General features: G+C 39.0%; 1 protein-coding gene across 4 annotated transcripts in view; it reads right to left on the bottom strand.

Moving 5' to 3' along the window:
- Nucleotides 1-16,121, bottom strand: part of megf11 (multiple EGF-like-domains 11) — a 138,780-nt gene that overhangs the window by 43,399 nt on the left and 79,260 nt on the right. For all 4 annotated transcript variants that reach the window (XM_077516748.1, XM_077516747.1, XM_077516749.1 and 1 more), the window contains 3 exons: nucleotides 4,675-4,921; nucleotides 4,484-4,604; nucleotides 2,213-2,349 (listed from right to left, as the gene is read on the bottom strand). In XM_077516748.1, coding sequence (XP_077372874.1) covers nucleotides 2,213-2,349; nucleotides 4,484-4,604; nucleotides 4,675-4,921 — 505 coding nt within the window. The remainder of the gene's footprint in view (nucleotides 1-2,212; nucleotides 2,350-4,483; nucleotides 4,605-4,674; nucleotides 4,922-16,121) is intronic.

Below are 16,121 nucleotides of genomic sequence, written 5' to 3'. Positions count from 1 at the left end.
ACACAACAAATGACTTTATTGCAATAAATCAAAAAGTACTTTGCTCAGAAATTTCCTGCCTGATGATTTAAACAATCACATTTTGTACACATTTGCCCTAAAAGGGAAACTGAATAAGAAATAGGAAATTAAAGTTCTAGCCTGTTGTTGCAAAAGTTTAGTTAGTGACTGCCCCAGAGTTGAAATCCATCTTAAACTGGAATTTGTGAACAGGCGCTTAGTATCAACACATTTAAAAACAGTAATAAATGTTTCATTCATATTGCAGGGGAACAAATGGTCCAAAGTAACTCCCTGCAGTATGCGAGAAGCACTTCAGTGTCTCTGCAGGGGTTGGACTCTGTAACCATTATCACTGCCAGACATGAGTGCGTCTCCCTTCAAGAACTAGATGTGAAAGTAAAGTAAAAACATATTCAAAGTCTCTGGTCTAATAATATCTCCTGGGCTGCACATCTGGAGTCAAATAGCTAGCTAATATGAAAGTGTACATAACTGCAAACTACTTATTTTAAAATGAATACTGTATATTTCTGACTGTTTCTTGTCAATTTCTCTATTGGGATTCATTTGATGACAGAAGTGGGGGACTCGAGTTACATGACTTGATTTATATTAGGTCGCCTAATTTAGGACTTGGGACTCGCTTGGCTAAAATGTGAAAGACTCAAATCGACTTGACATACAACTTGAATTAGACCTAAACTACTGTACATGACTTGCCTGTTTTTCAAGGCAATGTGGCAATAGTAATTTGTTTTGCTTTTGAAAGAAAAAGTCTGAATGTTTTTTGTGCTGCAGCGCTCCACTAGTAGACCAGTACAAAAGGTTACATCTAGATATAAGAACTATGTTTTTGACAAAATGGGTTAATAAAGAATTACAACACTAAAAAATTACAATTCAAAAATGGGAGACACAACAGGTGCAACATCTACCGCCGGACTACAAAACTCACAAAGACAAATAAGTTACGTCACAGTTTAGCTAACTTGATAGCTGGTCAAACATTAGCTAATTTTCATGTTGGTTAGCCATTTAACTCTTTGACCCCCAAAAACGTTTCTACTTTTTTCTCAGTGCAACGTCTAAGTGCAGCGCTGCCCGGTCAATGGGTTGTGGAATCAAAAACACTCTAACTATGGCCAGCAGATGGAAGCTTTGTATCTCCTTTCGTGAATGATCAAAGCCTTTGTCATATCAAAGTTGTTGTTGTTGTTTTTTTATTTGATGTGTGGCAGTAAAAGGGTTAATTGAAAATACATTAAAGTAGACAATAGAGAGCCTGGTTTGGGACCATTAAAAACATGAAATATAAATGTGTTGTTAAAGCTAACTAGCGCAGACACTGAGTACATAGTAGCTAATGCTAACAACTTAACTTGGGACATGCTTGGAACTTGAGGTTCACAACTGGTAACTTACTTATGACTTGCATTTAATTGACTTGCTCCCATCTCTAAATGGCTAAATACCATACTGTACGTCTCTTTATGCTAGGCTGGGCCAGACTATTCCTAGCAGGTTAATTTACTCATCGCTGACAAAATGAACGAGCGCAATTTGGCAAAAAAATAATAAGGTAAAATAAAGAGCTTGACAAGGTTTCCATCAGCGAGACGATTGCCTGAGCTGAAGTAATAAAGCCTGGCTGCTCTGGGCTGCTCCGGCAGACTCGGGGAACTAAAAAGATGTGTGGATTTCAATGAGACTTTAATAAAAACCCATTACTTATAATTAATGACCAGAACCCAAACAGCATGTAGCCTACCGTGAGATCAATGGACAAGTTGGGAGTAGAGGAAGATGAAGGCTGGAGACATGAAATCCTGACCTCTCAGTATGAAGTACGAGATTAATTAAACATTTACAACACTATTGGAAGCTTCCACCTCACCTTGAAATTGAATAATGGCTTTTTTTTCTTCTTTTTTTTTTATAACAACTTATTTTCACTTGAGAATGGACTTATTCAAGCGTTTCCTTCCTCCTTTAAAATAACAGGTTGGTGCCTCATTAGCAAGTCAACAAAGAGAATAGGTCAGTGAGGGACTTTACAGGGTGTGTAATTGTCAGCGTGAAACTGTCACTCTTTGCATGGAACGTCAATATATCACCCCATTGTCTGACCTATATGCAATGTGGGCGTGCTAAACATCACATTGTATCATTGGTGTGTTAAATCGAGCTGATCGGGATGTCATGGCGGTACCTGCGGCCGCTGAAGCCAGCTGCGCACTGGCACTGGCCTGTAACGTGGTCGCACAGGCCGCCATTACGGCAGGAACAGTCTTTACTGCAGTTGATGCCGTACTTGCCAAGAGGGCACGGCTGGCCACAAACAGAACCCTGTGGAGAACACAACCATATGAGATACATGTGTTGATTCATAGTTAACAATTTCAGGGAATGTAATATTTTGAAAAATGTGGAAATTCTTTCATCTCAATTAAGTATAACAGGGTTTCTCTGTATGCCCAATAGATGACAGGCTGGAATGCTTTAAAGGGCAAGTCAAACTTGAACATTTCTTGACAATGATATGTCATATGTGACCTCACTTGTCTAAACATGTCATTCTGATGAATATTACATCTGTGGAATATGAGTTATGCAGCAAAATCCATTCATTTTTATCTATCTCAGGGGCGCCCATTTTGCCACTTGCTGTCGACTGAAGATGACATCACAGTTGCTCAACAACCAATCACAGCTCACCTATTTTCTGAAGCTGAGCTGTGATTGGTTGTTACCTGAGACCTGAGCAACTGTGATGTTATTTTTAGCCGACAGCAAGTGGCAAAATGGCCGCCCTCTGATATTGATAAATATTTTGCTAATGAACTCATATACCTTGAACGCAACATTTAAAAAAAAAAAAAGTTGACTGTTGCTGTAACTGTATGAACCCATAATTGATTTTAAGTGCTGTACATTTACCTTTTATTATGATTCACACCAAGACAATTACAAGTAATATCTCATTTGAGGATGAAGAAGGCGAACATCGTTGCTTTAGAGCCCATCATTTATTATTACATTTTTCATTTAAACAATTAATATGATGATGCTATTTCTGTTATTTTTCTCCTAATAATTTAGCTGTATGTATATATATATATATATATATATATATATATATATATATATATATATATATATATATATATATATATATATATATATATATATATATATATATATATATATATATATCCATCCATCCATTTTCTTGACCGCTTATTCCTCACAAGGGTCGCGGGGGCTGCTGGCGCCTATCTCAGCTGGCTCTGGGCAGTAGGCGGGGGACACCCTGGACTGGTTGCCAACCAATCGCAGGGCACACAGAGACAAACAACCATCCACACTCACACGCACACCTAGGGACAATTCGGAGCGCCCAATTAACCTGCCATGCATGTCTTTGGAATGTGGGAGGAGACCGGAGTACCCGGAGAAGACCCACGCGGGCACGGGGAGAACATGCAAACTCCACCCAGGAAGGTCCGAGCCTGGACTCGAACCGGAGACCTCAGAACTGGGAAGCGGACGTGCTAACCACTCGACTACCGTGCCGCCCTATATATATATATATATATATATATATATATATATATATATATATATATATATATATATATATATATATATATATATATATATATATATATATATATATATATATATATATCATAATGGTAACACCCAAGTCAAATAGCAAAGCAAGGTAACGATAAAACTGCATAAAATTAAATAGCCATCCATTCATTTTCTATAGCACGTATTATGTTCAGGATCTGTTTATCCAAAAAGAGACAGCGCACATTACGGGTTTGAACATTTGCAAGTAAATATGACAGATTCTAGCCGTAGGCTAGTTTCCATCTGTAGTCTCTTGGTAGGTTGATGTAACATTTCAAGTTATGTAAAGTTCTTTGAGTGTTAAAATGAACTAATTGTTCCTCAAGGGAAATTTTTCTAGGGCACACAATAGTGTGACATGGTTGTATTGCAAAGTGGGCAGTGTTAGGCAAAGGATCCACAGAAATGAGATTGCCCCCTGCTTGGTGCGGGTATTGAGCACGAGCTTCCGTTTAATAACTGGAGGTGGGGGTGGGGGGTGGATCTGCAGCCTCGCCACTAACCTAGTGGGAAAGAGGGCAGCAGGAATGGGATATGTTCAGTTGTTTCGGAAGCCGTATGAAACAGTTATTTTTGCATATACAGCATATATTGCATAAGCAGAGGGATTATTATTATTATTACTAATATTATTCCAAGCATTTTCTGTGAAGAAGTAAACTTCCTGTGTCAGGGGTCACCACAGAAAGTGGTGACTGATAGTGCCCAAGAATGTAGCACTAAATTTTCTTCAAATTCACTACCAACATTAGCCTATCCAATCTGTTAGGTCAAAACAATTAGCCCCACCTTGCATCATCATACATGATTGATGAATATTTTCTTAACTCAAGGGACCTACCGTCCACCCTGCGCGGCAGGAACAATCCCCGGTGATGTGGTGACACGTGCCTCCGTTCTGACAGGGGCAGCCTTGCTCACACTGCGGCCCGTGACTGCCGTAGGGGCAACGTTCGCCACAGCTGCCGACAAACAAGTCAAAACGTAAACGCTGGTGCAGTTCAAATTGCGTCAAATGTCGTCGCTACTCACAAGGCGCCCGTGTAGCCCGGTGCGCAGATGCACTCTCCGGTTTCGTGGTCGCAGGTGGCGCCATTGAGACACTGGCATGGCAGTTGGCAAGCTTTGCCATAGTAACCCGGCTCACAGAGCTCCTCACAACGCCATCCTTGGTAGCCATCGGTGCAGACGCACGCCCCAGTGATGGGGTTGCACTTTGCCCCATTTTGGCACTGGCAGCGGTTACTGCAATGAGGTCCCCAGAAGTCACTCTCGCAACCTGCAGGAACACACAAATGGCCAACTATTTAAAATAAATAAATTCTGCAAAACTTCCATCCATTTTGTACCGCGCTTGTCTGAGCTGGAGCTTATAGTCCATCTGACTCCCGCGACTGGCCAGTCAATCACAGAACACATTGAGAAAAACAAGCATTCACATTCACCCACAAATTGAGGTCTTCAACAGACATAAAAAATTCTGGAGAAAATTCACACAAGCATGGAGAGAATTTAAAAATTCCAGACAGAGCCAAGATTCAAACCTAGAACCTTGCAACTATTAGATCACTGTGCTGCCTTCTGCAAATCCTGAGATACCTCAATGAATAAAACCACGAAAAAGACAATTTTTGAGCCATTACCAACCCTCGCAGCCGCACGTTGGCCTGTTAGCTTGGACTTCAAGCTATTTTTGGAATATCCAGTTAGCCACCTCTGGACTTTAGCCATAGCACTAGCAAACAGAGGCTGAGCAAAGGGATTTCAAGCAGAAGCCATGCGGAATGAGCAACTTTTTTTTGGCCTCTTTTTGATTTTTGTAAATTGTACATTCCAAAAAACATGACTTCAAACTGACACTTTTTTTTTTAGTGTTAACACTATTATGAAGAAGTCATTCGAATAACATAGCAGCTTTGGCTAACGCAGGCAGCCACACGCTGACCTGTTAGCTTGGGCTTCAAGCTAGTTTTGGAATATCCAGTTTATCTATTTCTGGACAAAAAAGGAAAACAATGTCCATCCATTGTTTGCTAACATTTAGTCATAACACACAGAGGCTTATTAGTGTTAACACTATTCCGAAGAAGTCATTCAACAAATGTAGCAGCTTTGGCTAACGCAGGCTTGTTTACAGCGCTAATGTGGATCGTACATTCAAAATAATGTGACTTCAAAGATAGGCCTATAGGATAAAGTTAGTTTTATGGTAACACTAACTTGAATAAGCCATGCTACCAGCATAGCAGCCGTGGCTAAAGTAGGTTTGTTTACAGTTGTAATGCTAGCTTAGTATTGCTACTACCTATTTTATACAAGGTGACAAGCATTGTCTCTATTTGTCACAACTATGTGCTTTCATAATTGTGTGCCATTATGAATGTCAGTGAGGGGTGCTACTTTGGTCAAACTCAAGGGGGGAAACTATAAAGTAAGTGAAGCTACATTCAAATCATGCTAGCTGTTTTAAAACTGCAAAGTCACCCTTTAATTCCTTTTCTTAGCGAGACATTCTGGACAATTCAATGCTTCCAACTTTGGTGGCAACAATTTAGGAAGGACTTTTTCTTCTTTTTTTCCTGTTCCCAGTGCACAAAGTGAGGCATGCCCAGAGAAGTATGGCGCAGACGCCATCAAAAACCTTTTGGGATGCACCACAACAGAGACAGTGAGCCAAGCCGTCTCTCTGTTCCAACATCATTGAACTTTCCACAGACCCAATGCGACATTTTGTAGAAAGTCTTTCCAGAAGTGTGGAAGCTCTTATAGCTAAAAGGGGATACCGATATTTCAAATAATTTCAGTTACTGTGTGCTAATATATCAGAACTTTCATAGAAAACAAAACCTTAAATGAGTCTACAAGTAGGCAACCAAAGTGTGGCAGCTGTTCAAATCTTAAAGATACATAGGTCACTATTGACAAAACCGCATTGATGGTCAAGTGCTCGCTTTTACAACTTTGCTAAACTAATTGTATTTCATTGGAGTAATTGGGCAGACAATACCTGAATGAGACAACATTCATCTCCCCTAATCGCACTCTTGGCTCTTGCAACCGCATTGTTATATTGACACTGTAAAAATTGCCACTTCACGTGGGCTCAAGTAAATAGCCTGATGACATGACCAAGTGGGGCCTGAGGGAGTGGTGTAAAACAAGCACATTCGCACACTGCGCCAGTGACAGGTGTGTTTAGAGGCACTCAATAATCCCACAAACTGCAAGCAAAGAGCTAATCCTTCAATGTTAAATAAACAGCCATTTTTTATGTGAAGAGCAATTGGCGCAGAGCGCAGGTTGCCTCGCAAACCTAATTGTTCTTGAGAGAGTGGAGTGCTGATTTAAGTGATTGGTATGGCCTGATGTATCTCCATCAACACCTGCTCTATTGCTCCCCATAAAAGCACATTTTGAGGCCTATTGGCTGCAGCCTGTTAGGTGAATATTCCACTATTGATTGCTGGCAGGCTAAGGGGGCCGCTGTCTTGTATGTCCGCTTTGCCAGAGGTGTGATCAGCCAAGGTGGGAGCTCAATGAAGCCTATTTCGTGGTTGCCAGCCAGGCTTGTTTTTCCAGGCACACAGCAGGAAAATGATCATTCCCTCCACGGATACGGACAGGTCCGCCCAGAGGGTGGTCGTCAAACACGTCGCTCGGCCGCCGTGGCTGCTGCGGCTCTCGTCGACGCGGCTCGCGGGCCGTATTGAGTGAACATAAATCTCGTGTGCGGCATGAATGGTTCCCTTAATGGTTGAGTACTTGGAAAAAAGTCAGGGCGTTGAGGCCAAGTTTGCAGAAGTAGTTTTTCCCATCTTGATTTGTTCTGTTGAAAGCATGCTAATTGACGAGCGCACCATTATCTCTGACGTTCGCGTTATTTGTTAACTGGTAGGCTACTTTTTTTTTTTTAATGTTCAGTTGAATTTGTTGTTATACACAGCAAATATAATAACAGAAAGCATGACCCTTCAGATGCCAGATAGCCAGACCATATTTTCACTTGACAAAAGAAGAAAAAAAAAAAGAAGAAAAAAAAGTCACTCAAGGGTTAAGGAACAAACTCACAACTTACTCACTGAGCCACGGAGCTCCTGCTGTGTGTTAGTATATCGCTCCTGTCAGTTGGAAACTTCATAACTCCAAGCATCGTTTTTGGTCTCCTTTTGGATATAGGCAATCAGTAGTAATGGCATAGCTCAGGTGGTAGAGTAGCCAGAGTTTTTCATGGCTCAAATTGAGGCAGAGGTGGTATCACCCCGACTAAGATGGGTGACTACCAATACCGGTGCCAAGAATGTCTTATTTTAAGGTATCGGTACTCATGGCGGTGACCGATACCATTATGGGCCGCATTAGGGACTAGAAATGAGAAATTATATGAATACAAAGTTGCCATTATTTTTTTTACATTTTTGTTTTAACTACAAACATTAAAAATTCATCCACTAGTACATATTAAATTGTAAATATAGTTCAGCATTGTTGTAAAACACTATTATGTTTATTTTATATACCGTAATTGCCGGACTATAAGCCGCGACTTTTTTCTCACGCTTTCAACCCCTGCGGCTTATACAATGATGCGGCTAATATATGAATTTTTCATCCTGAAACATAACAAACATTTGTAGTCATAACATTAATTAAATGAACACTGGAAGCGAGAGAATATTTGATCTTTTTCTCTTTCTGTGTGGGAGGATTTCCCATCGACAAATTGATTTATTTTCACATTGATATCTTTGGGGATCTATTTTGTACTGTGAATGAGGCCATGAGGCCAACTGCAAGTGTAGTTAAAATGTGTTGTAGCACTGTGTTGAGCGATATCAGTGGCTCAGGCTGGAGGTGCCAAGCAAATTAGGTTGAGATGGCCGCCTCTGCATTTTGTACACAGGAAAAACCCTGGTAGCAGTCTCCCAAGTTGAAGGTTGTGAGTTTGTTCCTCAACCTTTGTGTAACTTTAAAAACAATCAAATAAATAAATTAGTAAAATTGAGTCAAAAACTCTCCGTGCGAAATTTACTTCGAATTTCTGAGTGAAAAATCTTTAATAGGTTTGTTCATGTGCAAATTCTCTCGTACACACTAAAAATTAGGGCCGACCGATATGCATTTTTTTGAGGCCGATGCAGATACCGATTATTGGCAAGGGAAAGTACCGATTAATCTGCCGATTATTTAAAACTATATAAAATGTATAAATATATAATAATTATTATTATAATGTTATTTATTTATTTATTATAAATATATTATTATTATTATTATTATTATTTAAAACAATTATATAAGTGTTTACTATTCCTCAGTGTCCTGTGAGCGTAACCAGAATAACATATGCTACACCCTTGCTAGTTGCTAATGCTAAGCAAGCAAAATGGTGCATTCAGGGTACTTTCACAGCGTCAGAAACTTCGGTTTTCTTCGATAACGTTTTAAAGGGGAAAAATTATTTGGCCCAATTGGCCAATTGTTTGTTGTTTTGGCCGATGTTTGAAGGCCAATAATCGGCCTATTATAATCGGCGGCCGATTAATCTGTTGGCCCCAACTAAAAATACTTTTTGTAAAATTTACTCTCTTCCAAGTATAAATTATGCTCTATTTAGAGTGGGAGCAAATAGACTCGGTTTATAGTAACATTTACTCTACAGAATTTACTGTGATAGGTGATCGCACCAAACTGCATTGTGAGCTCAACCCGTGTTACCATTCGGAGTCGCAAACCGCCAGGCTTGCAGTTGGAAGCCTCGGCACACACAGAGCACAAAGCCCATTACCCAACTTGGCCCAGGCGTCTCTCGCTTTGCCCGCATTGACAGCAGTTAACCGTCATTTAGAAGTCAGCGCTGATGTGCGGCAAGCAAACACAGAGGACACGAGCGTGAGGACATAAGTTTCTGGGGAGCGCGGCTAAATTGAGTGATGTGACGATCCGCCCCCGGTGAGTTGTTTTTGCGCCGGCAGCAAGGCTCGCCACGCGTCTGAAGACAGCGAGTCTCGCGATCCGACCCATTAACTGCACCGACCCGGGTCAGGCTACCTAACGAGCGGACGCTTACACAAGCCGCCTCGGACTCTCAGAGCTCATATTGTATAAGAGCAAGGATGCGGATAACCTCACATACGGGGGAGAAGAACAATCCCAAGGTGCTGGGTATAATCTCCTTGGCTGGAACAAAACAGATTGCATTGTGAGGAAGGAGCCGATGGCAAACTTTTGAAGGTGGCGTCCAAAGCACGGGCTAAGAAAGCCGTGGCGCCGGCGCCCGGCTTTGAAGTGCGCTCAAGAGTCGGCATGATGAGTGACCGAGTGCGGTGGGATTAAGAACAAACAACTTCCAGCAGCTGACTTTGCTCACAAGTTCTCCTCTGCGTGGCCTCCTGAGCACACACTGATTGACACCCTGTAATAAGGAGGTGCCACAGAAAGTCACCACAAGCCTCTCAAAGTTCAAGTCAAAATGGACGAGTCAAACTCTTTAAAAGCAGGTTGTGTGGGAAAGTTGTCCGCAAGGTTGTTGCCGTTGGGTCCTTGCCACTTCATATAGCTGAACTTCGGTTTTCATGATTAATCGGTTTCAGAAAGTCTGACTAATATCAAATTGTACGAAAGTCAACGCAATAATTCCCTTCGTAAATAATGTATAACTGATCAATCCGTTCCAGAAATCACAAAAAAAAAAAAAGCAATTAATAGAGAATAATTACTGCTCCTCATACAAAAACAGAAAAATAAATAGAAATAAATGACAAGTCAATCAATCTCACTTTTAACTTTATTGAAGACTCCCTTGCCTTATTAACTCATTCAGTCCCAGCCATTTTTCACTGAAGCAACCCCCTTTTTTTTTTTGCAATGTCCACAGATTGTGTTTTATTGCTATAAAAACAAACAAAAAACAAAACAAAACATGGAACCGACCAAAAGAAAGGTTAGAGTCTCTTCTTTCATCAGGAAAAAAACAACAACATTTGTACTGTTTCCATCATTAAGTTTCATCATTATTCACAAACCTGTTGAAAACACTGGGGGAAAAAAAGAGTTTGTTGCAACATGAGCTCTTATACTCTGCCACCTACTGGCTGTTTTTTGTAATAACTACCATTGCTTAAAGCGACCTCTTCATGTCAGAACCTTCATCGCGTCATCATTATTCAGAAATCTATTTAGAATTGTGAGTAATTGAGATTTTTTGTTTCCAACATAGCCCTGGTTGATCTCCTTTGCTCTGCTGCCACCTGTTGGCCGTTTGTGTAATAACTAGCTTTTTTTTTTTTTCAACCGTTCTTTGCAGTTGAGAGGCTGCATCAAAGCCTTCTGTATGCACTAGGATAGAAAAACATAAAAGAAGTTATAAATAAGTTTTTGAGAGTGCAGGACAAAGCACTAAAAAATTTCTACGTTTTTGGGTTTGAATGAGTTAAATGGCTGCAACTCGTTTTGTCGTACAGTGTAAAAAGGGTGACAAGCCATATCTACAATGCAAGCTTTTAGCAACAACAAAAGGCAATAACAAGCTTTGACAAGTTTGGGCATTACATCCTGTTATCAGCCAGGCCTACAAAATAAGAGCATGCCAGTATAATAGTTTCACCACAGCCTCGCTGACCTCATGGAGGCCAATTTAAAAGCCGATCTCTAACTATTTTGTGCTTGTTTATTTATTTATTTTTTTTGTGCTTGTTTATTAAGCGTGACTGCAAAATAAGCCACAATGTGGTGACATTTTTTTTCATTTATTTATTTTTATTTTGAAGGTCTGTCCTTTTGACAGGAAATACAGTAAATGACCAAGTCAAAAATGTACTTTTATTTTTATTTGATATTTATTTATTATGAATACCAGTAGTGTGGAGGGCATGCAGCTCATGAAGTGTGAAATTAAACATTTTTTTTGAAAATGTTTTTGTGAGCAAGCCGTTCTGCACTTCAATCTCATTGCTACATAACAGTGGGACTTTACTTAATAACCCGTCCCTTAAGAAGACCCAGAGTCAATTCCTAACAAAAGCCAGAGTCCATTTGACACATATACACAGTGCACCGTAGTTTACAGACAGCTGCCTACATGAGTCAGAATTGCTTTTATTGTTTGTTTATACTTTACGGGTGCGCTCTGTTTTTCACAGTCTGGGCTCAGCTTCTATTACTACAATTAATTAAGCAGTTGGCCACAGCATCCATTCGTAAGATTTGGCCCGCTGACTGGCCTCTGAAACAGGCTGATTTCAGAAGGATGGCGTAAATAGTGCATTAGTGCTCGTTGGGGTGTTTTGATGTTATTTAGACATGAGAAAAAAATCGTAATGTGTCTCCTTTGAAAAGAAAAACACATTGTTGCTATTGACTCGCTGCCTCATAATTGTTATTAACACACATTGTTGCCGGTTGAGTGAGAAACACTGAGAGCTTTTTACGCCTCATTTACATTACATTGTAAAAGTCTTCGATCACCATTAGATGAACGTAGCTAATTATTTCTGTCTTTTATTGAATACACTCAGAAAACACAAACATGAAAAACAGCTGCTGTAATCTCCCCTTATACTCAACTTTTATTTGTTACAAAGTTGTACAACATGCAATAAAATGTACGTCAGTAGTAGTATATGCATGACAAAGTAAACTATCACCTAAAAAAAAAAAAAACTCAAAAAGCAAAGGAAAACTGTTTTCTAAAATACAGAGAGTCAAAGTTAGTGTAGTAGTTGTAATAATGCAAGAATATTGTCTTGAAAATAATAATGTACTGTATACATCTGGTATTGGGCTGAATCCTTGTACTTCCCCAAAAAATAAATACATAAAAATAATAATAATAAATATATAAATAAATGTAATTAAAAAAAAAATCAACAGACAACAAAAAAATATATATAATAAATATCAAATATGGCCGTTTAGATTTTAGGAACGCAACTTTATATGCAATATAAGGCAGGACCAATGCATATGGCCCATGTATAAAATAAGGTGTCCTGATTTTTACGTTGATATTTTGAGTTGAACTTTGTATTTAATGGGGGGAAAGTGTTTCATAAAATAAATGAAGACACGTCTATCTTTTTTTTCTTTTTTTGCCGATCCCAAAAAAACCGATCCAATCCGGGACTAAAATCCGTGATTTGAGTTTCATAATCGAATCGTGAGGTGTCCAAAGATTCCCACCCCGAACGAAGACAGAAGCATTCAGTCTCAGATTGTTCCGTTGGCAGTTGGTGTGAAATTGTGTCGATACTCTCACAACATTACAACCATATCCTCAGAGAAATGATACTTCTGATATTATAACTTTTGTGAGGTTACAACTTTTTACTATTGATTTTACTTTCTTTTCTTTAAATATCCACAATATTTCTTTGACTTTACATAAACTGAATATAGCCCTAATTAATCTGTCCTACTATTCACTATTTTATTATGTAAAAATAACTGCAATTAAAGAGTCACTATTGGTTTCATGGCACAGAACTGGAATCTTTCGTAACTAAAATTACTTCCTAGTAGTAACTTCATTGATTGCCCACAGTCATATTATGACTTGAACATGGCGACGCAGGCTTTCCATGCTAAAATATTTAACATTCATCTTTTTTAATAGGAACAATGACACCATTCTGCTTGCGATTCAGCTGACACCACATTATGCACTCTTTCCACAATGAAAGTCCAATAAAAGTTCGTTAACGTTCATCCGTTCATCACAGCACATGAAATAAATCATGCGGATTAATAAAGTGAAGATTCCACAGAACTGGTGCGACGGGGAAAGTGATGATTATTGCGTGAAGTCATACATTTTTCTCACTTTGGTTATATTTTTGGCTACAATAGCTCCAGGTACTGTACAGGGTACAGTAAGTATCTGGTCCATGTTTTATTAGTTGTAGTTATTTACGCCTCTTTGGGAAATCCAAGCAGAATGTCAGGTTTACTTAACTATCAGATTAAATAGCTATTATCTCTGTGCTATCAAGCTCCAAAGAGATTTAGGATATTTTAATAATTTAATTTGGCACTTGTGTATGATCCTCGTCACCTATTGTCGTAGTTCTAACTCTAGGTAGCATTGGTGTATTTGTATGTTAAATTCCTAAACATACAAACAAAGCAACTCACAGAGGATTATAAACTGCTGACAGCCTTCACTTGAGGCGAGCGGTCCAGCTGCTTTAGAATAGAGCAAAAAAAAAAAAAAAAAAAAAAATAAAAAAATCAGCCCGCCACATTAACTTAATGTTGGTAATTTAGTTCCTTACGCTAGAGAAGAGAAAATTCATAAAATCAATCAGTTACTGAAGGGACATAATAAAATGATTTGCATACAGTACATTATAATGTACTTCATTCACATGGCGTTATTTCCTACTTGCGCAATTTTCAAGAACATTGAGGCACACATTCATGTACGTTTTCTTCAGAAAACTATACATTTACGATACAGGAGTCTTATCATTGACAAATATTTGTTCATTGAAATTTCTGTGATTCTAGTTGTTTATAATCTTATCATTTAAAATATCTTCAACGGTGTAATTGTGTTTTAGAGATTAAGTTTAAGAATTTTTCTGGAATCCCACATAGATTCTATCAGAATTAGTTTCATCAGGCCCAATGCTTCAACATGAATATGAAAAGCAGCACTTTCCATGCTGCGCAGGAAAAACATTAATGGGACAGTGTGTAGAATTCCCCCAAAATTTTTCATTGTTCATTCATTTAAAACCCCCTACTATTAAAAAAATATGTTGTATCACATCAACGTACATTTAAAAAAAAAATATATATATAATCTAGGTCTAATAGCTAATCATGCTACATATTACATGTTTCACCACCATCTTTTCTGCTACCGATATCTGAAGAAGAACATAGTAAATGTAGTAATTGGTTTCAGGCTTGCGAAGTGTGGTCACTCTGAGGCACGCGCGCTTCAAAAATGCAATGTCGTTGCATTCTATTAGTTCGCCACTAGATGGCACTAAATACTAAACACTGTCCCTTTAAAAATGAACTGGAAATTTCACTTAGTCATAAAAAGAGATGTATTTTTAGGACTACATTTAAATCTGTCTTTAAAATTGTTGAACCAGATCTCAAGTATAACCAACAACTCTCTTTTAATGCCCAAGTGGACACTAACACATCGGCAGCAGCATAGCAATAACGGCAATAACAATTTTATGTTCAACAAGGGGACCGCAACTTGAAAAACCCTGACTTACGGTAAAGCCTGTTTTGGGGTGTTGTCAAACAAAAAACAAAAAAAAACAAAGAAGTCAGCATTTTTCTTAAGTCTAACATTGTTTACTTATTTCCAAGTTTTGGATGCTAAGCACCTTCTGCCATGCGTGACTCATTCAAATGCAAGTGATTACAAATACTGCAGTTATTTAAGGTTTTGATATTAAGCCGCGAAAGGTAAACAGAACAAAACTACAGCACGGACACGTCGCTGTTAGCTTGACAAATGCATTTGGAAAAGCATACATAAAAATCTGCCAATAGTCATAAAGGGTGGTTCTGCTAGATTGGAGAAGCGGCTCGCCGCAGCTTCTGTTGTTGGGCGTGTTTGTTGTCCTGCTTTAATTCATCTTCTCCGAGGCCTTGTGCATTTTCTCCCCCCCCCCTGAGGACTGATGAGCACGGGGCCAAGTTAACAACATAAGGAGGAGACGCTCGGAACACAAATTGCTCAGATGCTTGAGTCTGAACGTGCGTCTGGGCTGGCCTTGCAGGTGGAAGGGTAGAAACAGGATGTGACGGTTGATTATCCCGATTGTTCAACGTGATCACTAAATAAGTTTACACATTTAAGAATGACGCTGTTCTGATTAAAAAGTCTGAGCTACTGAGTAGGGATGTAACGATAAGTGCAATATCGTGATATCGTGATATTAAAACAATATCGTTGTTGTCATGTTCACAATATTTAAAAACTACTCATCTGTTAAAAAAGTCAGGTTGATTTCCATTTGTGCAGTTCTAGCACCCTCTGCTGGCTAGTTGTTTTTTTTTGTTTTTTTAGTGCAGTTTAATTTTCATTAGGGATATTTTGGCCCTTCTATGTTTAAAATCACTAATTGTCAGATGAAGGGGATTGTAACATGCTTGTGAAGTGAGTCAATATGTGGAGGAACTCAATGTGGGCTTGCATTAGGTGAGTAAGTGCCTCAATGTGAAGTGTTATTAGAGATTGGAGGTAGTTTATATGTATTGCGGTTATGTACAAAGGCACAATATTGGGTTTTTTTTGTTTGTTTTTTTAATATGAGCTCTTTTTTTTTTTACAATATTGTGACCTTCTTTAAATATCGCCAACCTCCCCGCAATATCGTGATAATTATCGTATCGTGAGCTTCATATCGTGATAATATCGTATCGTGATATTTGGATATCGTTACATCCCTACGACTGAGTAGCTAACAAGGCTACTAAGTATGACCAGACTGCATCTTCGCAGTCTTAAT

The sequence above is a fragment of the Festucalex cinctus genome, chromosome 3 (genome assembly GCF_051991245.1).
Source record: "Festucalex cinctus isolate MCC-2025b chromosome 3, RoL_Fcin_1.0, whole genome shotgun sequence".
Taxonomy (NCBI): Eukaryota; Metazoa; Chordata; class Actinopteri; order Syngnathiformes; family Syngnathidae; genus Festucalex; species Festucalex cinctus.
Note: the sequence above shows the minus strand (reverse complement) of the source record. Positions and strands in the feature narration are given on the sequence as shown.